This window comes from Carassius auratus, chromosome 4 (assembly GCF_003368295.1).
Source record: "Carassius auratus strain Wakin chromosome 4, ASM336829v1, whole genome shotgun sequence".
Lineage (NCBI taxonomy): Eukaryota > Metazoa > Chordata > Actinopteri > Cypriniformes > Cyprinidae > Carassius > Carassius auratus.
In genome coordinates, this window is record NC_039246.1 from 7,738,433 (window position 1) to 7,761,619 (window position 23,187).

Here is a 23,187-nt window from a genome sequence, read left to right on the forward strand (position 1 = left end):
GCTTGTAGACATCGCTGCGCATGCTCTAAGGAGAGAGCGCGTCTTTAGAGAGCGCACAGATATGTTCGCGGAGAGTGACGAATGGCTGTTCAGTCGCTTTAGGTTGCCCAGAGAAGTCCTCATTGATTTATGCAACTCACTGGAACCACACCTAAGCCACATCACCAACCACTCTCACCACCTTAACTCCAAGCCTGTGTTATATAACCCATGCTTCCTTTTTACCTGTGCCCGTTATGCCAGTGGATACACTTTTAAATAACAAAAAATTTTTCCTGGCTTCCACCTCCGACAGCAAAACCTCACGTTCATTATCGTTAAAGTTATTTTTCTTTGTCTTTTGTTTTGGTGCCATAATTGTCTTTCTCTGTACAAGTGCCTCCTCGAAACAATGATCATTGTGGAAAGCCCTTATATGGAGCTGGTTTGGGCATGAATTATGCTAATTACTAACCTCGTGCACGCGGGCGCTCATTCAGAAGACTCCAAATGTGCGTATAAATAAGAAAATTGTACGCAAAAATTAGTGAATGAGACCCATTGTTTTGTTAACTTTATGGTTTATTATTTTGAGTCACTTGGAATGCAGTAAAACACGGCCCTCTCACAATATATTGCTTTACAGATCTATCACTTTTGCCTCTCATGCAATAATGTTCATGCAATTGTGCTGCATGTATCAGAAGTTCCTTATTCTCCTGTATCTCACACACATGAGTCTCTACCCGCCCACACCCGCACTAGCACATCAAGTGTTGTCCCGCCCCACACTTTGCTGTGGTGGGTCCCGCGATCGTGCAGGTCTCTAATAGGAAGGTGCCTGTTATATAATGTTATGATTGAAGTTCTGGACTCTGAACACAACTTGTTTTTTTCCATAACAAACTATAGAATATTTTCTATAAAAACATTAATGCCCTGGCATTGACAAATAGCTTTGGTTTTATATTTAATTTGATGACATTAATGTTTCAGTTCAGATTTACAATAAATATTTTAACTGTTACTAGGCTAGGTAAAAGGAATAAAAGGTAAAAAAGCACCTTATTTGTTTAAAGTGTAAACAAAATGTTATTGCACTTTTTTTCATATTGCAGTATTCTTAAATGAAAAAGTGCGCAATTTGTTCATTTTCAGTATATTTTCATTTTACTTGTAGTTTTAATTTTTTATTATTGTGTTATGTTCTTGTATTTTTATTATTGTAGTTTTAGTACTTCAACTTATTTTATTTTAGTTATTTGCCAGGCATCTTTCTAACCTTATGCAAATTTCATAAGTTGTTTAGCTTAATTTCAATTAACATTTTTAATGCACAAACATCTTTTAAATAGTTTTAAATCTGCATTGCTCCATCCCAAAGTACGATAAAAAAAATTCCCAGGGAATGAAAAAAAAAAAAAATCACATAAAAATGTTGATGTGTGTCCAAATCTTGAATCTTTGCAACAAATATTATATTAATTCAGATGCTTGTTCATTTGTGAATGTGTGTGTGTGTGTGTGTGCTAATATTTATTATTATTTTGTGTCGGTCTAAATGTGTTTGTGTATATATATTTAGGAATTTACGGGTGTACATTTAGAACATATATGAGTCATTCTATATCTGTTGGCCCAAATGTGTGTGAGGAATTGTTGTGTGTCTCTAGTCTTCAGCATGAGTGTGTATGTCTGTAGGCAGAAGTTTGTGCGTTGTCTCTGTGGATCGGTGTCCCCGCTTGACAGCCTGTCATACTGGGTCTGTAAATCTGTGGCAGACATGAGATGGGTCACAAGGTCGTGTGGGCAGTGCCTCCAAGACGATAGTGAAACCAAAGCACCGCTGATGAGGATGACATGGCCCGTCACCATGACAACAAGGGGGACTGAGCCCTACAAACTAATGGAAAAGGCACAGAGACAATAAATGGATATATATGAGGTTGTGCTATATGTAACCCTAGATATATTTCAGGTATATTTGCATCCTTCAATATTTGTTGCTTTTCTTGTCCTCTTATCTTGTTCTCTCTCTCATTATGTCTTTATCTCTACGTTGCACTGTGACAGGGCAGAAGAGAATGATTCATGTTGTCTGTGCTTTAATGATGTTGTTCTTCTTTCGTAATGAGAAACAGACAAGTGTGAACTCCCCTCATAAGACCATAATCTAATTAAAGCCCAGCTCAAAGTCTCCCATCACTGATTATGAAAACAACCTCTGTCTGTTACTACTTTTCATTGCAAGCGTTCCTGTGCAAGCATCACCGTTACTAATATCCATTACCCGTCCTACTCCTGGATGGCCACTGCCACTGAGTTTAGCTCCGCCTTGCTTCAGCAAGTTTCTGATATGCTTAAACTGTGTTCGCACCATGTCGTAATTACCATAATTCTGTGATCGCAACACATTCCATTCTACTTGGAGCTGAATTATGTTTTTCTATGGCAACACTTTCAATGCCGAAGCCCTCACGTGCTTCAGAACTCGTCATTACAACTTGAATACTCTGAATTTTCTGAGAGTTACAACTTAGACCAGTGACAGCTGTACCACCTGACTGCTGCTAGGTTCATTTAAGATGAACCTAGATATCACCCTGTAGCCAAAGACTGGTTCCTTCTGATGCTAAGCAGGGTTGAGCCTGGTCAGTACCTGGATGGGAGACCTCCTGGGAAAACTAGGTTGCTGTTGGAAGAGGTGTTCGTGAGGCCAGCAGGGCGTGCTCACCCTGTGGTCTGTGTGGGTCCTAACACCCCAGTATAGTGACGGGAACACTATACTGTAAAAAGCACTTTCCTTCAGAAGAGACATTGAACCGAGGTCAGGTTTGTTTAATTGGGGTTGGAGCTGAACTCTGCAAGATTGTGGCCCTCCAGGAGCAAAATTCCCCTGTCCCCTGATCTTCAACCATCTAGAAACGCCTTACCAAAGACCCCTAAAACCAAAATCTGGTAATGCTTCAGCAACCAACCAGCACTCACTAGCAACTGCACAGCAATGCCTTAGCTCAAACCCGGATGAAGATTACCGTCCTGTGATTTCCTAGTGATCCTTAAGGCCAAGATTTGAGGAACCCTGCCTTAGTTTGATCAAGAACTCTCTAGCAGCCATCCAGAACACTATCTTCCATCTAGAACAGGGATGAGCAACTCTGGTCCTGGAGGGTCATAGTCCTGCAGAGTTTACCTATATCCCATCAAACACACCTGAACAATCTAACATGGCTGAGTTCCATTTAGTTTTTTAAGCACTTCCCTTGCTAATCTCTACATCATGTTGACTTGGATGTATGTCACTGATTGCATTGCACAAATTCCCACTACTGGCAGAACCTTACAATGGGCTGAATTCGAATGTCGTAAGTTCTTGATCACTTGAAATCTGCTATGGTGTTGATTTATTATTAACATTTTGTCAGTTGGGGTAGAGGTAAATTAAATGCAATCTGTGATGAAGTTACAATCGTGTTCCATTGTGGTATATGAAGCGGGATGAAGTGTACATATACTGTATGAAATAGACTCACAAAAGGTTGAAGGTTTGTCCATATAAACATTATTTGATCACTTGACAGAACACACTTCAAAAATGGCAGTGAGGATTCCCTTCGGGAAGTGTTTAGGGAGGTTTGTGACTGTGTGTCTAAAAGCTAAGTGGAATAGACCCCATGTGTCTTTAAGATTGGTTGAAAATTACAAGCAGGTATGTTAGATCAGCTATGGAACTAGGACTGAATTTGTCCATCACTGACCTATTTACACCATAGTAATTGACCCTTCACAGGGAGTTTGATTGAACTGAACAATCATAATGCAGAATCTGAGAAACAAAGAAACCAGACGGGGGTAGATTAACACTGGTGGAATTGAACTTGAAAAATGGTGTGTATTGAGATCTTTCCACATTTTGAGCAAGATACCTTATGATGTTCATTTGTGTTTATTTTGTACTATAACTAGTAAAAAGGAAGGGATGAGCACTTGAACTGAGGCACTACAGTGATCTGTCACGACATATTACAGGGCCACAAATCTGTATTTGTTTTAATTTTAAAAAGTTTTGCACCAAGAGCTTGTAACAATCCTATGAGAAAGGAATACCCAATTAGCAATACACAAGAAACCATGGGCAAAGCAACAAGTTAAAAATAATTCAGAACAGCCTAGTAACCACTTAGCAACAACCTGAAAACCATCGCTAAAACCTTAGCATCACAACATCAAAACTAGTTCTCTACAGAACATTCTCTTTTAATTTTATTTTTTTTATTAATTTCCCCCCTATAGACAATACCACAAAGCAGCCAACCTGTAGCTCTGTATTTTGATCTCACTTCATCTGAGCAAACGCTAGCATTAGCGATGCAGTTTATGATAAATGTGTTACGTTTCAGTGCTGCTCATTTGAATTCTGCCTGCGTGTTTGTGTGCGTTAGAATGACAGATTCCCATCAGCATCAGCATGTGTTGCTATAAATAGTAATGGGAGCGAGAAGCATAATGTGGTTTAGTCAGAGTGTGTAAATGGGAAGCTGTGTGTGTCGTTGCCTTCAGGGTCTGTTGAGTAGACCCCGTTACAATGCGCTGTGATGGCTATGTCGAGCGTCTCTACATATGCACACATCATGTCTTCTCTGGCACTTGCTTCTCAGGGAAGGAGACCAAGAGTGGTTGTTTGTGTTGTCCTTATAGCAGAATTAATTAGTTGTGTTATATCTAATATTGAATCTAGGGTTGGATCGGTCAACAAAATCTTAAAACTATTTTCAGTTATGACAAAGTAAATTTGTACTAAAATCTAAACATGGTTCTGGTAGTCAGTGTGGCAAACCATTTCCCATTTGGGAAAAAAAGACATGATTTTTATTTGCAGTTTGCTAACTGACTTTCGCACTTGACTTCTGGGAACAAGGAGCCCTTTTAATGTCAGTTTGGAAAGTCTGAGATGGAAATTTCCAAGCACAGTTAGTGAGTGATTCAATTATGGGGAGTAAATAAATGATATAAAAATCATGCACTCATTTGAGAAAAAAAAAAAACAGAACATAATAACCATTCATCACTTTACTTTAACAAACATACTGTAGATGATTGGGTATAAAATAACCCTTCTTCTCTGAGTCACGTAACTGCTTGATTTGACTCCATTTGAATGAACAATTGGACCTCTGTCTGGAAGCATTTCCAGCCATTTCCGAGAATACAATAGACCATGCAAGTAAAGTAATCAGAATTCTGAAGATCAAGTGTAAATAAATGAATCATGGAATCATAGCAATAATCTGAGATATATCTATAGGTATAGAGAGAATGAATTTTGAGAACATGATTTGAAAAACTGGAAATCCACCCTAACTGTATGTCTAGAATGACGAATCAATACAATATAGACCAATTGAACTTAAGATGTACTTAAAGTCAAGGTATAAACCAGATTTAATTTGATACAAATAAAAACAAGGCACTTTAAACATCTGCTGCTTGTGCTTGACATATTTTGGGCACTACACATTGCCCAAAGGCTTATGAGAGCCTTAGTAATGGAGAAGTTTCTGAGATAAAAGTGTATTTATTATTTGAAGAGCTTTCAGGCCTCAGTTTGGCATATTCCTAACACAGTATATCAAACGGAGAAGAATATTACGCTTGAGTGGACAAGGATGGTGGCAGCTTCACACTTTGGGATGGACCTCTGTGGCAGGGTCTAGGGAAAACTCCAGGAAAGAAGGAAAAAAATACATAGTGCTAAATACAGGATTCTCCTGAGACAAAGACCTAATGCATGTATGCAAGAGGATGGGGCTTAAGAGTTCAGTTCATCTGCCCACAGGACAATTACCTCAAACATACTGAAACATGCAAAAGAAGCATGTCCTTAAGTGCTTCACTTTAAGTCCAGATGCCACTCCAGATAATTATTTCTGGGTCCAGAACTGTCTTGAAGATAAAAGAGCACATTATTCCTGTGCTTATCAATCTTCACTGGTACCTGTACGATACAGAATTCTTTACAAAGTATTGCTATTATGTCTTTAAAGTTTTGCATGGCTTTGCGCCAGATAATGTTTGTTTTTTTATTATTTAATCAGTCTGTATCAATCTAATAGGTATCTGTGTTCAATTGATGAATTACACCTTGTTGTTTCTTTGCTTGAAATGCAAACGTGATCAGGCCTTTTCTGTTGCAGCTCCAATGCTCCTGCCCTTAGTGTATTTCAGAGTGCACTAAAAATGCTTTGTAAGTTGTTGTGTGGTATGTGTCTTATTAGTTTATATCTTATTAGTTTGTCTTTTCCTCACCAACAAGCCATTTCAGATTTATTACATTCTGTATGTATATTAATATGTTGTTGGTCCATTTTGATCAAATGTTTTGAAACCAAAAACTTTTTTTTCTGTAGAATACCATGCTGAAGAGTCTTGTTTAATAAGCACAGAGACACGGCTAAATAAATTAAAGTAAAAACTAAATGCCAATACTTCATTAAAGTCAACAAGTTTGCACCTCTGCCAAAACCCCTCATTCCTGATGAGTTTCCCACTTTCCAGTAGCTCCCCCAAGGGTGTAAACTTGTTCCCTAGAGAAAGAGCAAATCTCAATTTCATCAGGTCTGGCTGTGTGCACTTCTGTGTATTTGAGTTTGAAAGCAGGCTTGTTTGTGTCTGTGTGTGTGTGTGTGTGCGTGAGCGCCAGGGTAAAGTCAGTGTCAATGTATGTTTTTGTTCCACTCTGGGGTCATGCAGTATTTATGAATGTGAAGACGTATAGCTGAATAGAACATCACGGTCCCTTTTGGGACTTAGGGACTTATGTAACATATTCACCTCATTCATACATTTAAAACGCCCAGACACATATAACCTAGTGCAGGTTATATGAAAGAGAATATCAAGAATTGGTTTTGAAATTTGTCAAATTTGAAAAGGAGAGTTAGTTATTATGCTTATCGCACAGCTGGGTTTATATATGATTTGGCTGCCCCAGTTATGACAAAGAGATTAGGACTCAGCTAAAACTATATTCATCAAGGCATTCGGGACCAGCTGGTAATTTGATATGATATAAGCAATAAATGCAAAAATGATGTATATACAAATGAAAAACTGGATATTCTTGGTTGTGTGTCCCTTCTCAATATGTCCTTCTCTTTTGTTTTTCAGGTATGACGTCGATTCCAAGAGCTCCAACCTTTCAAAACATGTAAGTCTCAGAAACTGCTCCATGCTCCATTATAGACTCTATAAAGCAGTGGTTATCAACCCGTATAAAAAATGTACATTAAGTATGTACAGACCTGTACCCACATAATTAATGTTACGCACTTAACGAACACTTACAAGCGTGCACTTTGGCAGAATTCAATAAAAAGAGTCATCAGCAGCCATTAGTTCGTAACACATACAAACAAGAATAGTCACAGTATCCGCGGTGAAGATAGTAGAGTGCTGGACTTCTGGCGTCAACTTTCGATTTGATCGCCGTCTCTGCGTGACATCTGGAGAGAACCTCAGATTATTTAATTTGAAAGTGCTTTCCATATTTGGATCAACATAGGCTACGTTGTGAACGTACATTTTCCGCAGTGTTGCGCGTCTTACAGACTGCAAATTACAATTGCAACTTCATTGTGCAATTACTCCTTTCGAACAGAATTTCACAAAATTGGTCAGCTCCCGACAACATCAGGTGTTTTAATAATGGTTAGTATAATTATTTATTTAAATGAATGTAATCAATTAGATATCATAATATTTAAGCTGTAATATTATAAATCTGGTTGGTTTGTATTGGTGACATAAATTTAAATGAAATGCATGCAGCCCGTTAGATTTGCACTTGGACCATAATGCGGCCCAGTGAAAAAAAAGTTTGAGAACCACTGCTATACGTGCTTACCCTGTTGACCACCTCTAGACTATCATGCCATCATACACACTCGTCCCGCAGTAAAACCATCTTATAGTGCTTGTAATCAGCAGGTCTGTGTATATGAGAACAAAGAGGCAAATGTGGGTTAATAGAGATGTGTGATTTAGAGAAGCTCTCACGGAGACGATGGCATGATTGAAGCTGTGTTTTGGTGCTCAAGTGGGTCCCTGAGGTGTCATTTTACACACTGATGATGGGTTTTTAGCAAAAGATGCCAATTCACTACAGTGGGCCCATCTTTGCTTGTCATGGAATGTGGCTGTAATTATTCTCGGTCTTTATTTCTTTCATGCTCCAATCAAACAACCAATCAACCAAAAATACCTGCACCATGCCTGACATTAAGAGTCAGTCCATCCATCCTTTCATCCATTCATCCATACCCCCTGCCCATGAACTATATGGAGAAAAACAACTGTTTATAAATCAGTCAATCAATCAATCAGCATCAACTTTGTCAATCAATCAGTTGATCCATCCATTATCCTCCCAATATCAATCAGTCAGTAAATCAATTATTTAACCCATCTATCCATATATTCATCTATCCAGCCAGCCAATGTTAAGGTTAGCTTGCTATCAACAGATGTTATTACATTTCCATAGGCAGGAACTACAAAACATTCTTCTTCATCGCAATCAGCTTCATTCATTGAAATGTATTTATTAAGAGCTACACTCTTAAAAATAAAGAGCTTCTTAAGCTCTTTGAAGAAACTTCCAACAACCCTCTAGCATGACTACGTCAGATGTCGTACTTCCGCTCAATTTCATTTAGCTTCTGTACTCAGTCTGAGATAGCGCCCTATCTCCCAGTTTTCCTCCAGCCTCAAAACAGCCGGCCAATCAAGGAACAGAGAGTGGGCCGAGAGCCGTGACGTAGACTCTAAGCGCTGAATGTAAGATCGTAGTTTATGATAGGGAAATCGAAAACAACAGCGGACATAGAGACATGGGATGCTATTCTCAGAGTGTTTGTTTTACAATTTGAATGGAGGTGATGTTGTGGCCCTACTCGCAACAGGTTTTGGGAAGCGTTTAATTTAACAACTGTTACAACACCCCACCCCCCACCATGAGGAAGAAAACGTTTGGCCAATCTACCAAGCAAAGCAAAGTAGCAGAGTTTGGTATTACAAGGCTATGAATCCTCTACTTATAAAGTGATTTCTCCTTCATTCTTGTAGATTAAAATATTCTTTTTTTTTTTTTTTTTTTTTTTTTGTAGATTAGTTTATTGATCTTCTGGACACTATCCTTTAAATGAGGAATTTCAAAACAATAAATACCATTTTGTTGCTCTTTAATGTGTTGTATCATGATGTATCACTCTAGTGCCTTAGTTCAAGCGACACATGAACTAATCATCTTTTCATATTTGCTTGTTAAAGCATGAAATAAACATGAATGAACAATAGAAAGTATTTTATTTAAACCGCGGAAAGATGTCAATACACGCCATTTTTCACGTTTAACTCCATCTTTGTTAATCTACTTTCCTGTCTGGTTTGTTTATCGGTCAAAATGGTGGATTTGGCAACAAACATGATTGGTCAGATCACCTGTCAATCAAGCTTCCTGCAGAGGGTTAAGTGGAACCTTTATTTTTATGAGTTTAGAATTTTTGGTAACTTATAGGCATTTACAATGCAAACCAACAAAAGTCCAGCAGTAGTAAAACTGAGGTAATTTAATGTTAGATAATTCAGCATTTGTAGCACAGGAGACTGTCGGGATCCATCAATGTGGCAAAGTGGAACTGTTTATTCAAACACATCATGGCATGTATTAAACCACCATTGATCTAAACCAGCCACACACTTCACTGTAAATCTGCCATATCCCAAACAGCATTCGCAAACATTTGTACTGCTATTGTTTCCTGATGTGATCATGTTGACACACTAGCTGTAAAGAGACAGATAAACTGATCTCTCCACATCATTCACAAGAGTAATTGAAAACACCCTCAGTGACTCCAGTGAGCATGCAGGATCCATCCCATATACAACCTCAAAATTATCTAACAAATCAGACACAGTGCCTCCTGGTGCTTTATTCCCTCCCTAAGTCACTTAGAAATCAATATGCTGTATCTCTCTTCCCCCCTGACTTGGAAAGACAAACACTGCTTGTCCACTCCCAAAGAGAATTGTGCATAAAACCATTATAGGATGTGTTGAAAGGCAAAGAGCGACTATGTTCTCAGGTGAAAATTAAAAGAAGAGGCAGCAGGGAGAACACCATGCATAGAGAGACCAAGAAAGAAACAGTGAGAGATAGATGGAGAAAGAAAGATGAAGAGAAGGAGGGCTTCATAGAGTTGAAGACAATAATAAAGATAGATCATTCATATTCCTCTTTATTAATACAAGTTGAGAGTTTAGTGCTCATGGGATTGTCTGTCAGTGAAAATGAAGCGTCTAATAAATTACTGAGGATGGACTCAAAGAACAAAAACTAGTGTCTAAATTAGTGACAGTCACATTGGAGGAGAAAAAAAAGTTCACCCCGAAAAATATTTTATTTATTTCTCCAAGAATATTTTATTTATTTCTCCAAGAAACAATCACGTTGCTCTTTTACATATGACAAAATAATATAGATCAAAAAGAGAAAAAAGCAGAAAAGTATCGTAAAAAAATATTGCACTCATTCACTGAACCTTCTGAAAACACTGACATTCTTCCTCTCTGCCATATCACTCAAATCTTATTTACATTCTCATATCCAAAATTGCTTCGTCACATTTGGTTACAAGACATGTGAGAACTAATGCAACATAAATGTCAAACATGGCACTATACTTTTTCACACCATTCAGGCTGGAAATAGCCCAATCAGTTTAGTTAATTTGTAATAAATATTTATTTATTAAAAGTAAATAACGTAGCTAGACCTGTTGCCCTTAAAATTATGATTTTTTTGTCCACACTATCAACTTGGCATCACAGGAAGTGCACTTCTTTGGATTGAGTCATAGGGAGATGCTTCAAGGTTGCTGAAGGGGAAAACGCAGAATTACATGAAGTAATCCCTGGGGTGCCTCAGGGTTCAGTGATTGCCCCCCTTCTCTTCTTGATATATTCAAACCTTTAAAGCAATTTTATTTTGCTTTTTAAACTTAAAATATTAATTGTAAAATCATTATAATGGTACATTTTGATGGCTATAGACTGTAATTACCACAGAGATATTAGCTTTATTGCCAGGTAGGTTTACACATATGAGGAATTTGTTTTCATAAATAAAAGAGAGAAAAAAAACGCACTCTCAAGAATAATCACACACTGATGATTAGGTCGAAACGCGTCTGTGTAAGACATGGTATGAAAAAATTTCTAAAAGGATTTCTTGAGAGTGTGTTTTTTTCTCTTTTATTTCTGGATACATTTATTACTTTATTATTAAACGATGTGGAAGTTGAGCGCGCCTTCTCCACTACAATTCTAGAATTTGTTTTCATAACAGTAGCTTCCACAGTGCAACAGATTGACAGCGACAGAACAAAACCACAAATAAAAAAAATAAAAAAGTGCATAAGGAATAACAATGTACAAATTTACAACTGTATGTGCAGGTATATTCCAATAGACAGTTTTGTATGTACAGGTAAATTATGTGCAAATTTGAAGTGTAGACTAAGTGTGTGTGTCATATAAATAAGTATGAGTGTATAAATAGTGTTGTGTGTTCCACAGTTATTGCCAAGTGTTCATGAGATGGATTGCCTGAGGGAAGAAACTGTGAATTCCACTCAGAAGAAGCCTCCAAAGTCAAAATCACCAACAAAAAAAAAACATACAATTCATTTAATGGGTTTGGCAAAAATAAATCTTAATGCTACGTAGAGAACTATGTGATTCCAACTGTGACAATGGTCTGGGAGGGCTATTTTCTGCTTCAGCATAGCAGTGCCTTGGAGGGCAAGGTCCAAAAAGAAAGGATTTACTGCGTCTACTGTAAAATAATTTAAACTGGCTTGAACCAATCCCAAAACTGAGTTCCACTGACCACCTTAGGAATGCATTGGAACACTGACTGCGAGTCAGACCCCATCGCCATGGACCAAATCCCCACAGTCATGTTCCAACACCTACTGTAAAGTTTCCCATATAGGGAGGGCCAACTTATAATGAATGCCTATGATTTTGAAATTAAAAGCTGAACAATCATACAGAGTTGTGGGGTTTTGGTGACAACATAATTGTGTCCATATTGTGCACTGTAGTTGATAAATCAAAGCTTATTTTTGCTCTTACCCAGTGATTACAGATAAAGTTGAAGAAATCTCAGATATACTATAAATAGACAACTTGAAATACTGACCTTTCGTCTTGCCATGTTGAAAAATGCCAGCCAGTCCACTTTAATGTTCTCTCTCATTGCAGGATTTCCTTGGCCAGGCCTGTTGTACGTTGGGAGAGGTGGTGGGATCATTGGGTGGTCGTATGGAGAAGGCTCTTGGGTAAGAACTCCTCTATTTGGCTTCTTTTCTCCATTTATAAAGCTTGCATCCTTCCAGTGTGATAGATCATTGCTTTTCAACTCTAGTTCTGGGGACACACTCCTCTGCACATTTTTAATGTCTTCCTTTTTTAACACACCTGATTCAGATAATCAGCTTGCTATGAGAGAACACTATGAACTTCACAGAGTGTGCAGAACTGCCTATGGGACCCAGAATGGGAGTTGAGAATCACTGTGAAAGAACCCATTCTCATTTATCATCTAGCAACTTTGCCAATGGTCTGCCAGTTTGGTGGAAAATGATAAGGAATTCTAATAAATTTGTAACTGTTTAATGACAAACGAACATTCTCATTTGCATTTTGTTTTGAGAATGTGTTGTTCAAGAACTGATTATTATGTAAATGTTTTTAAATATTTTATTTCATGTTAAAAAAAAAAACAGAAAAGTGTTTATTAAGAAACTTGCATTATTAGCTAATCTGAAAACAGTTTGATATTTGATGCAGTTAAATCTTAAGTTAAAATACAGTTAAAATTCACATTTACATGTATTCATTAAGCAGATAATTTTATCCTAAGAGACTTACATTTGAGGAATACAATAAGTGATTAATCATATAAAGGCAAATAAACAAAGGAAATACTCATAATAAAAAAAAGTTTTTTTTTTTTTTTTTTTGCAGTCAGATGTTGACGAAATAGATGATTTTTTTAGCTGTCACTTAAAAATTGTCAGGGATTCAGCATTCAGTATGGGGGAATGAAGATCATTCCACCAGCCAGGAACAGTGAAAGAAAATGTTCTGGAAAGTGATTTTGTGCCTCTCTCTGGTGGTACCCCAAGGCAGTGCTCACTTGTAGATCTCAGGCTTCTGGAGGTGATGTAGATATGTAATACTGAATGGACATACGATGATGCTGATCCAGAGGCTGTTCTATAAGCAAGCATTAATATCTTGATCTTGATGCGAGCCGCAACCAGTTGCCAGTGCAGGGAGAGAAAGAAAGGTGTGAAATTAGCCCTTTTGGGCTTGCTAAAGAACAGTTTTGCTGCTGCATTCTGAATAATTTTTTGGAGTTTGATTGCGCATGATGAAAGTCCAGCCAGAAGAGCACTGGAGTAGTCCAGCCTAAGAAATGATGGGGTAATTGTTGATTAACCTAGTCTGTAGATTTGGAATGACAGGGAAGACAAAAGGCTTAGTCTTCGTCAGGTTGAACTGTAGGTGATGTTGCTTCATCCGTACCAAGATGTTCGCCAGGATACCTCCCATAAAAGACCTACCTGCTAGATAGCATTCAAACCAGCAAAGTGATGCCCAGTGATGAGAGGGTGGACAGGAGGATCTGATGATTCACAGTGTCAAAAGCGACAGGTAGATCCAGCAGACTGTTGAATGTCCAATTCTGAAATCTGACTTGTTAACGTCCAGTTGGTTATTTTGTGAAATAAATAATGTTGCCATGCTTTGTACATTGCAATAAAACACAGTACAAAATGTTCCTTTGCAGTATGTATATAATGAAAGGAATGCTGGGAAATCATCAGGGGATTATAGCTGAGCAAACTGTGACACTTAAAGAAGTTTGTGTGTTTAGTTCAGGGTATAAAGTTCACATCGACTAATGAGCTGCTGCTCTCTATTGCTGCTCTTTAGTCTGACTCTGCTCATTAAAGTCTTTACTCCACCTCATCTACACAAGCAAACCTTTGAGCTTCCTGTATCCTTCCCATCGAGGTTGTATTGTCACTCAGCACCTGATTTTTCTCACGCTACTTTCTTAGTATACTTTATTGTACCTCAGTGCTTCCTCATGAAGGGAGGTAAACGCCTGCCTCCCATACATGTCTCTGTGCTTCGGATATCAAAGCAGACTCATTAGATTGCCAGTGGGAGTTCAATATCTCGCTGCGTTTGGGGGACCCTGCACTGTTGCTCCATTAGCAAAGCAGAACCGAATGCCAGCACGCTCATTACATCCAGCTAAAGACAGACCGCTGCTTCTGTTCAAGAAAATGAAGAACAAGGTGATTTGTGGTTTGTCCGTCCATTTACATTTATGCATTTAACAGCAATTTTTATCCAAAGCGACTTACAGTGCATTCAGGCTACACTTTTTTTTTTTTTTTTTTTACCAGAATGTGTGTTCCCTGGAAATTGAACCCACAAACGTTTGTGCTGCTAATGCAATGCTCTACCACTGAGCCACAAACAGCCATCCCTGCTGTTTGGAGTACTTGTAGCTTTGGTTAGACTTGGCACTAATAATATGTGTGACCTGAGAGGAATATGTAAATGGAAAAGCTGTCTATTTAGAGAACATTATGTAAAACGTTTGTCAAAGTGTTACTTTAGACGTCTCACACACTGCTGTGGCAGGCAAACAATTTACAAAAGGTATTATGAATATTAAATGGCAATGTAATACACTATGTATATATAAAAAAACATTATATGATTAAATATTTAAATTAATATAAATGTATTAATATCCATGCAACCATGCAAAGAACAAGCAATTTGGATAATGGATAGTTGTGAATGAATTTAAATTAATATTAGTTATTTCATAAACTGTAATTGATCAATTGATTGATTGATAGATTGATTGTGTTAAATTATAAGTTCCATTAATAACATTGCTATTATTTGTATTGTATATACAATATACTTTTTTTAAACATAATTTAACAGATTTGTGTCAGGATGTGGATTCGATTCACCAAAAAAGTGAAAATTCTATTAAAATTCACTTACCTTCGCAAACCACACAGTTTCTGATATGTTTCGTTAGAATTATTGGGTGTTTATATTTACAGTTTTTTGTTTCAGTGAATTTCCACCAGTAGCCATTCATTTCAACAGGAATATATGTGAGTGATGAGTTTCACGTGAGGGCGAAAGATTTCCCCTTTCAGATTTCACATTTCCGTGTTCAAGTTTACACGTTGTCTTACTAAATTCTGCTTGGTTCGAAAGTGACTTATGCATGAGCTGTAGCAATAGAAAATGGTCTTTTTCGACTGTGAAATTTAGCAATTATTTTGCTAATGTGACCTCACTTTTACAGTTAGGGTTTTGTAGTAGCTATAGTAACCGTGACAGTCTCTTAGCAAGCTTGGTTTATATATGGATAACTGTAATATAATGACAAGGGTTACAAAAGCTGTTTTGGAGGCAATAAATCATGGCGAAACCCCACACCTGTGTCTGAGGCCTGACGGGGGGGGGACCTTTAACAACCCTGATGACTGTTAATTACAGCTAATTACACAGTTCAATCACCCTGCCAATCGTGTTTGGGAGACGCTGCATGAAGGGAAAAAAATGATGCTATTTCGAGCGGGGTTAGTGGAGTGCTTGGTTTGTGTCTTGTAAGATGCACTATTCTATTCCTAATGTCTGCTTGAATAGTCTGTTGAATGACTTTGGAGATCAATCTAAAAGAGTATAATACATTAGCACTTCTGTATGTCCCTGTGTGTGGGAGGCAAGTGTTTGCAGAGAGCAATACATGCATGTCTGTCGTGATATAGGAGATATGAGTGATCTCACTTATGTCGATATTGCTTCTATCACATGAGATTGCACTGTTAGGGAAAAACGACAGACGGATCAGTTGGAATGGATGAAGCTGAAAATGCTTCTGTGTCATTAATAACAATGAGATCTCTCCACCGCTGAACTCAAGTGCTCTTACCTCAGCACCCGTGCTGAAGTGCACTCATTAAAGCCCAATGGACCATGCCACCCAGCAACTCAATGTGAAGGCTTTCCATGAAAATTATGATATCAGTAAAAATGCTGTTGAAAGCAATTAAGCATATAACATGTTAAAGAGCGTCATGATTTTTAGACTCACTTTGCTTCATATGGAGAGTTACACCACAAACAGCTGCAATACACTTTGCTTGGTATCTTTATAGGGTAGTGGTTTGAAGTTCTTCCACTTTTGGATGCAATTTTCTTTTAGCAAAACATAGATTTAAGTGCAGCCGCTTTTTCAATGAAGTCTGTGAAATCGAATGAATGCTCACTTGCGGTCTGGACATGCCTTTATGCAAAATGGAAATACTTTCTAACTTCAGGATAAAACCGTATTGTAAGATATGTGCTGAGGAAAATATGGCGACACTGTTATATCGCCCCCTAAAAGTTTATTCGCTCAGTCTTTTATCTAGTTCATAGTGTCATGGTTCCTCTCAGAGCTGGTTTGATCCATGACTTACCTCTCTTCATTCTTAAATATGAAGAAATCGAATGTAAAAAAAAAACAACATTAAAAAAGGAGGTGGTTGCGCTCTAAACATCAAATATGTTCTTATTGGCCGTGATTTTGTTTTCAGTGTGGACAGACAACAGTCACTGGAAATGTGACACAAATGTGTGTGGCACACAGCGATGGTGCCAAGAAGCTCTGGAGAGAATCATAGTTTGAGTAACGAGATAAATCAATGCGAATAATGACCATTTGACTATCATATCGTTTCTTTCTGAGAATATGAAATATGAAGGTCCATTTCTTAAATGCGTTTCTATAAAAAAACATTAAGAAAAAAAGAAGTGACACTTTACCATTTGCTTGTAATTATACTTATTTCATTCAGGTCTCTGTCGACCGAGGGGAGATAATTACACACGCGCAGACCAAAAAAAAACAAAAAACATCCATTTCACTGCTGTGTCGCCAGTACTTAATTACCTTGCGCACTCAAGATGCTGATTGCAAATGCATGCATCTTGATTGGGACTTACAGGAGGAATTAAATGTCAAAAACAAAAAGGTAGAATGGAGGCATTTCTTGTGTTTGATACAGAAAGTCTGTTCTGAAGCATCCTGGATGTTCTTGGATGAGACTTGAAAATGTAATATTAAAACAATGTTATTTGTCACATAGTTTATCACGCATCTTTGTTTCCCAACTGTTTGTGTCTAAGGCATTTTAAGACACCAAATCAGAATTTATTTTTTGGTCACTCTTTATTTTAGGTCTAGTTCTCTCTATTAACAAACCATTAACTACGACTTTTGCCTCAATAAACTGCTAATTTGCTGCTATATATGTATATATAGATATATATATATATCTATATATATATATATATATAGAGAGAGAGAGAGAGAGAGAGAGGGTCGGACTCATAACCCAAAGGTTGTAAAAATCTAAAAAATAAAATAAAATAAAAAATCTGGAACCTTAGTAGTTTGTATAATATACTTACCCGTGGTTAGAAATTCTAGATGTACAGTATAGAAATATACAATTAAACTGCATCAATAAATCGGCAGCTGAATTCGTAGTCAGTGTAGAATTACAAAAGAATAAGCTCTTACATCTATTTATTCTACACAACCAATTTCATTATAATGTTCCTCTTGGAATACAGAAAAATCGGAATGACTCCCCTGAAATATGTATGAGAAGACATCTTAGTCCTATTTATTAGATATCTCGGCTGGGTCCCTCAGGTTGGACAGATTGGGGTTGTCATGGTGACTACAGGGTTTCTCACACTTCATGCCTTCCGTTTGTTGGGTCAACTTATGGGTGCTGTAATGTTTCACAGCTCTGTACAGCAAAAAAACTGGATTTCTGTCTAGCAGCTGTCTTACACCTTATGATGAACAAAGCAGTTTGCATATTTGCTATATCATAGTTGCCTTTTAAACATTTTCTCATCACTCAGAAAGTTTGTTACCCTTCAGCTGATCACTAATAACCGCAAACTAAGAAACGTATAAAATGTTAATGGAGTAGTCTTGTGCTGACCCTCTCTCTTACAGTAATATATACTGGAAGTATTGATAGAGCACATAGGAAAACTTGTTGATGTAAAAATACATCCATCAGTCACCACTTCCAAATTGAATTCAACGGGTAATCTTGTTAATGCTTTAAATTAATTACAGCAATAAAATAACATTTCATCATGAACATGAAAATGAACACAATATCACATTAGACCACAGAAATTCCAAAATGACATTTCCCTTACATTCAACTTCCAAAAGTGCATTCATCTTTGCCATGTTACATTAATTTAGTTGACTAGTGCTATTTGCTGTATTAACAAAAACATAAATGGCATCAATTAAAACACTAACACTGACAAGCTATGCAATATTGCGTTCATAATCAAATGTGTTTCATCTAAGGAACGTGATATAGTGCAGCTTGTCAGTGATCTATGGCTCTGTGTATTAAATGTCACTCCATCTAAAAGCAAGTGATAGAGATTTACCGATACTATTGATCACCGAACCGGCTTTATTGACGAGATGCTAATGACAGTCACATGCAATTAAACGTGCAGCCCTTGTTAGTTGATCACAAAGTACAAATAGAGAAGAGTAAAACTAAGAGTGTTTTCAAAGCACCGCCATTACCATCTATAGTGTGTGGAATGATGTGCTGTGATTGGTTGTTACTGTTTACAGTGCGTGGAATGGTGCGCTGTGATTGGTTGAGCGGTTACATCGCATTCTGCAAAAGGGAGACTGGTGCTTGTTGCGGTTTGGAAAAATTTTTAGAAAACATGCCCTAAAAACTCTCACATGTTGCGTATAATTAAATATTGACTTTTCAATACCGAACAGAAACAATACTGATATTGGCGGAATTTATATATATATATATATATATATATATATATATATATATATATATATATATATATATATATATACTCCCTCCAAAAGTATTGGAACAGTGTGTTCTATTTCTTTATTTTTGCTGTTGGACATCAAAAGATGAATATGAGACAAGAGATCAACATTTCAGCTTTTATTTACAGGTATTTTCATTTGGATGTGATAAACACAACTTAGAGAGGATAGCACCACCCATTGCTCATGTGACCAAAACTATTGGAACATGTGACTGACAGGTGTGTTTTGTTGCCCTGGTGTGTCCTATTTCATTGATTATTCATACAATTTATAGCACTGAATGTCTGCGCTCAGTTTCAGATTTGGGTTTCAATCTACCGTTCGCAGAAGACTTCATGAACAAAAGTATAGAGGGTACACCAGAACATGCAAGAAGAATAGGAGATGAGGCTCGAAAATTCTGGGACAAAGTGTATGGACTGATGAGACAAAAAGATTAATCTTTCCCAAAGATATGGAAAGGCTAAAGTTTGGAAAAGGATCTGCTCATGATCCCAAACATACAAGCTCATCTGGAACACAGTGGAGGTTATGTTATGGTTTGGGCTTGCAACGCTTCTCCTGGGAAAGGCTCATTAATCTTAAATGATGATGTAACACATGATGGAAGCAGAAAAATGAACTCAGAAGTCTACAGAAACATTTTGCCTGCCAATTTACAGAAATATGCAATTGGGAGATCCTTCATCCTTCACCAAAACTGAAAGAAGCTGCAGTGTAATCCTGGAAAAGCATGACAAAGAATGCAAATTTAGCAAAACTGAGCTTGTTGAGCCTCAAAATGGACGAAATAAGCTTTAATTATTTTGTCCATTTTGAGGCTTGACAGGCTCATAGATCGAGCCCAGTTCTAAAAAAGTAACTAAAGCAATGTTCACTCTGCTGTATGACAGATCGGTTCCACCCAGAGCACAATGGCATAGCCCCAGTCCAATTACATTCACTTAAACTCTGTACACATGAGAGGGCATTCATAAACCTTAATCAAGACTTCAGCCACTGAACTGTCTTTGAAAGAGTCAATTCATTATATTACCAAGAGCAGAAGTATCCATCGGAGAGCATGATCACAAGCACCAGCATACTGCTGGGAAACATTGTAACTCTACGGAAGAAGGGATAGTCTTTCCTTTTTTTTGACATCAAATAGGCCAAGATCTTTCATATCAAGCTTGGTATATTTGAATTGTTTGATGTAGAAAAATTTAATATTTCATGTCAGTTCTGTACAATAGTATTGTCCAAGAGACACATTTATGACCTGAATACTCTTATTTTGTAATTCACAGGGGGATTCCAGGGAAGAAATGTGGGACGATTATTGTGAAGGCCGAGGAGCTTAGCAACTGCAGGGTAAGAGCTATTATTGTTCATGTAAATTAAGGTCTTATTTGTGCCCCATGCTTGCTTATGCCCATCCAAGCTTGTCCACTCACTTCCAGTTGCCTATGGACAATATATAGACTTGTATGTCTTTAGTACAGAAATATAAACAAAGATAAACATAATGAAAAACAATACCCAATATTTATGTGCTGTTGATTTTTAAGGAAATTTGTATGTTTGTGTAGAGTGTCACACTGTTAACTTAGCAATTTGCTAACGCAAGTTAAAATCAATTATGAGCCAAGTCTCCTTTACATTTCCCTCATTGATTTAGTAAATTTTATTATTTATTTTTTTCAGATGAAATTTGTGTAGTAGAGCATCACATTGTTAGCTTAGCAACATGCTAAAGTCAAAACTCTGAGAACCCATTCTCTCGTGTGCTTCCATTACTGATTTTGTTTTTTGGTAATGACATTTTTGTAGTAAAGCATTGAGTTATTAGCTTAGCAACATGCTAATATGAAACCATTACAATTAATGATAAAGCGATGTTCTATGCACCTGCAACAAAGATTATATAATTTTGAGGGTCACTCTTTATTTTAATATCCAATTCTTGCTATTAACAAGTCAAGTCAAGTCACCTTTATTTATATAGCGCTTTAAACAAAATACATTTGCGTCAAAGCAATTGAACAACATTCATTAGGAAAACAGTGTGTCAATAATGAAAAATGATAGTTAAAGGCAGTTCATCATTGAATTCAGTGACGTCATCTCTGTTCAGTTAAATAGTGTCTGTGCATTTATTTGCAATCAAGTCAATGATATCGCTGTAGATGAAGTGACCCCAACTAAGCAAGCCAGAGGTGACAGCGGCAAGGAACCGAAACTCCATCGGTGACAGAATGGAGAAAAAACCTTGGGAGAAACCAGGCTCAGTTGGGGGGTCAGTTCTCCTCTGACCAGACGAAACCAGTAGTTCAATTCCAGGCTGCAGCAAAGTCAGATTGTGCAGAAGAATCATCTATCTGCCCTAACGAACCATTAACTACAAATTTTTTGTCTCAAAAAAACTTTTAAATTTGTGAGTAAGGAAGTTGTTAAGTTTAGGTTTTGGGGAAGTAAAATATGTTCATGTACAATGTAAAAACAGCCAGTATGTTAATAATATGCATGCTAATGAGCAACTAGTTAATAGTGAGAATTAGACCCTATACTGGTGTTATCATTTTTAGTTCTGCTAATGAGATATTGTGTGCATTTCAGTTTTTAGCTTAGCAACATGCTAACATCTAACTCTGCTGAAATCAGTTCTGTCCATGTCTGAAGTTGTGCGCTTCATGTGATGAGCACTATTTGTGTGCGTCAAAAAGCTGTTTCAGATCAGTTACTATGAAATTACATTTCATAGACTGCTGCCTATATAGTCAGGAGAAAGAACAGCAGCTTGCTAGGAGCTAATCTCATTTGGCTTCTCAGCATGTCGGTTATGGTCTATTCAAAGTAGCCCCTTTATCTTAGTTGTATGGATTCATCAATTGCATGCATGATGTGCCAAGAACTTCAGCTGTGCTCACACACACACATGTAGTCTGCAGACAGACCTCCGCATTGCTAGCGTAATTGTTACTTTTGTCTTTCACAACAGGGATCAATAGACCTTATCCCATTCCCTGCTGAAGCATTGCATCTCACACAGACAAGTGAATGTGTGTCTACATAAACGCTTGTCAAATGGATTTCTGATTAGGCCTTTTAGCCTTGCCATCTGGGTACAGTAGTCAAGCAAATGTAACATGCCAAGCTGTTTAGCATTTGCATAATGCTAGCTGTCTAGAAACCCTGAATGGCCAAATACTAAGCTCATTTATACTGATATTGTTGTCCCAAGTGCTCTAAATCCACACGTACACTCCCGTTGCCCTCATAACCTGCTTTTCTAAAACATTCTCACCCTGCAGGAGTCTGTGATGATGCAATTTTGTGGCAACAAACTGGACAAAAAGGACTTCTTTGGCAAATCGGACCCCTTCTTAGTGTTTTATCGCAGCAATGAGGATGGAACGTGAGTAATACTGACACATGATGAGCGGATTTTTGCCAGTTGTACACACTGCTCACAGCATCAATCTCATCTGAAGCCTCTATGTTGGGGAAATGGCAATTGAATTCCTTTAAGTAATACCCATAGTCCTTTGCACCTGGATCACCAGGGGTTCTTTTGGAATGGAAAAATCACCCCTTGTCTGGCTGATTCTGTCCCTTAATAATTCCAGATTCCTTCACTCAGAGAAAAAGGGGTTATTCAGCATTGAGAAGTTTATAGAAATATTAAATATTTATGTGTTGTGTGTGTGTCTGTGTGTATACTATATATATATATATATATATATATATATATATATATATATATATATATATATATATATATATATATATATATATATATATATATGTATGTGTGTATATATATATATATATATATATATATATATATATATATATATATATATATATATATATATATATATATATATCTATATCTCAAATAACAATTACATTTAAAGTACAAGTATGCTGTGTGTGTTTGTGTGTGTATATGTTTTCAGTTATAATAAAGTATTACTCAATGATTGAATGGGTAGTGCATTGCATTATATTTGATTTGATATGTTAACCTGTTAAATGTCACCCCGTCCCCTATATACGGGACGCCTACGTTGACTATACTATATTACAATAAAATTTAATCTAATCTTGACAAACAATATATCGTTGGAAAGGTCTAAGACTCC

The 23,187-nt window shown here is 37.1% G+C and overlaps 1 protein-coding gene across 1 annotated transcript in view; it reads left to right on the top strand.

Moving 5' to 3' along the window:
• The window catches only part of LOC113057826 (copine-8), a 104,951-nt gene that overhangs the window by 43,787 nt on the left and 37,977 nt on the right, over positions 1–23,187 (top strand). Inside the window, exons 5-8 of the mRNA XM_026225364.1 lie at positions 7,147–7,186; positions 12,307–12,383; positions 20,350–20,413; positions 22,354–22,457. Of these exons, the coding sequence (XP_026081149.1) occupies positions 7,147–7,186; positions 12,307–12,383; positions 20,350–20,413; positions 22,354–22,457 (285 nt within the window). The remainder of the gene's footprint in view (positions 1–7,146; positions 7,187–12,306; positions 12,384–20,349; positions 20,414–22,353; positions 22,458–23,187) is intronic.